This window comes from Sinocyclocheilus grahami, unplaced genomic scaffold (assembly GCF_001515645.1).
Source record: "Sinocyclocheilus grahami isolate Dianchi unplaced genomic scaffold, SAMN03320097.WGS_v1.1 scaffold13377.1, whole genome shotgun sequence".
NCBI classification, from domain to species: domain Eukaryota; kingdom Metazoa; phylum Chordata; class Actinopteri; order Cypriniformes; family Cyprinidae; genus Sinocyclocheilus; species Sinocyclocheilus grahami.
The window spans coordinates 4,604-5,646 of record NW_015514876.1 but is presented as its reverse complement, the minus strand read 5'-3'; the positions used below and the strand labels follow the sequence as shown (position 1 = coordinate 5,646).

At 35.5% G+C, this 1,043-nt stretch overlaps 1 protein-coding gene across 1 annotated transcript in view; it reads left to right on the top strand.

Annotated features, from left to right (window-relative positions):
• The first annotated feature begins 88 nt into the window (after positions 1 to 88).
• The window catches only part of LOC107578993 (electrogenic sodium bicarbonate cotransporter 4-like), a 2,834-nt gene continuing 1,879 nt past the window's right edge, over positions 89 to 1,043 (top strand). The window contains exon 1 of the mRNA XM_016264886.1: positions 89 to 395. Within this exon, the coding sequence (XP_016120372.1) occupies positions 312 to 395 (84 nt within the window). The 5' untranslated portion in view covers positions 89 to 311. The remainder of the gene's footprint in view (positions 396 to 1,043) is intronic.

Sequence of the window (1,043 nt, the reverse complement as noted above, 5' to 3'; positions counted from 1 at the left end):
TATATATATATATATATATATATATATATGTGGGGCTGGACATGCTAATAGGTTTACAATATATATATTTTGGCCCTGTCCTGTTTTATTCTCTTTTTCGCCATTTATCCACCACACAACCCTTCCATCATTTGCCCTGTCTACATTCCTCCCTCCTATCCCTGACTTCTACCTTTTTCTCTGTGTTTGTCCCATCTTCTCAGTTGAATTTAACAGCTCTGGACTGGACTCAGCTGAGTAAGAAGGAGTGTGTGAAGTACGGAGGCTCACTGCTGGGAAAATCCTGCAAGTATGTTCCAGATCTTGCTCTCATGTCCTTCATTTTGTTCTTCGGGACCTACACTATGACTGTCACTCTGAAGAAGTTCAAATTCAGTCGCTACTTTCCCACAAAGGTAAGACCAGGGAAGTTTCTTTTTTTACTCTTTCTTACTAAACTCTTGCAGAAACACAGTTTCACACTTGCACTTTTCTGTCTTTCACTTCGGCCTTAGTATCTTGGACATGTCCTTTCCTCTTTTTCTCTGTTATGCCAAAATCCTTGAGACTGACCTTAGCTAGTTTAGGATAAAAGTTATCTCTATTCTTTATTCTGCATGATCCTAGTAGCTGATCAGTAGGATCTTTAATTGTGTTAAGAGTAATCAAAAGAGCTTTATACCTGGAGACTCATGAAAGGTCTGTAATCATGCATGTGACACACTTTATATTAATATTTATTTAAAGCATATATTTATGCTGTACACTTTTTGATATATGACACATTTTTAGAGAAAAGTTCCTAAATTGTTGAATCATTTGACCCCGAAGACTGGAGTAATGGCAACTTTGCAACCACAGGAATAAATTACATTTTAAAATATATGAAAATAGAAAACGATCTTATCTTAAATTGCAATGTTATTAAACAACAACAACAACAACCTTGAAGAGGAAAGGACATGTCCAAGATAATAACAAGGTCGAAGTGAAAGACAAAAGTGCAAGTGTGAAAATCAGTTTTTTAAAGAGTTTGTTTTTTTTGCAAGAGGGATTTTTTTTTT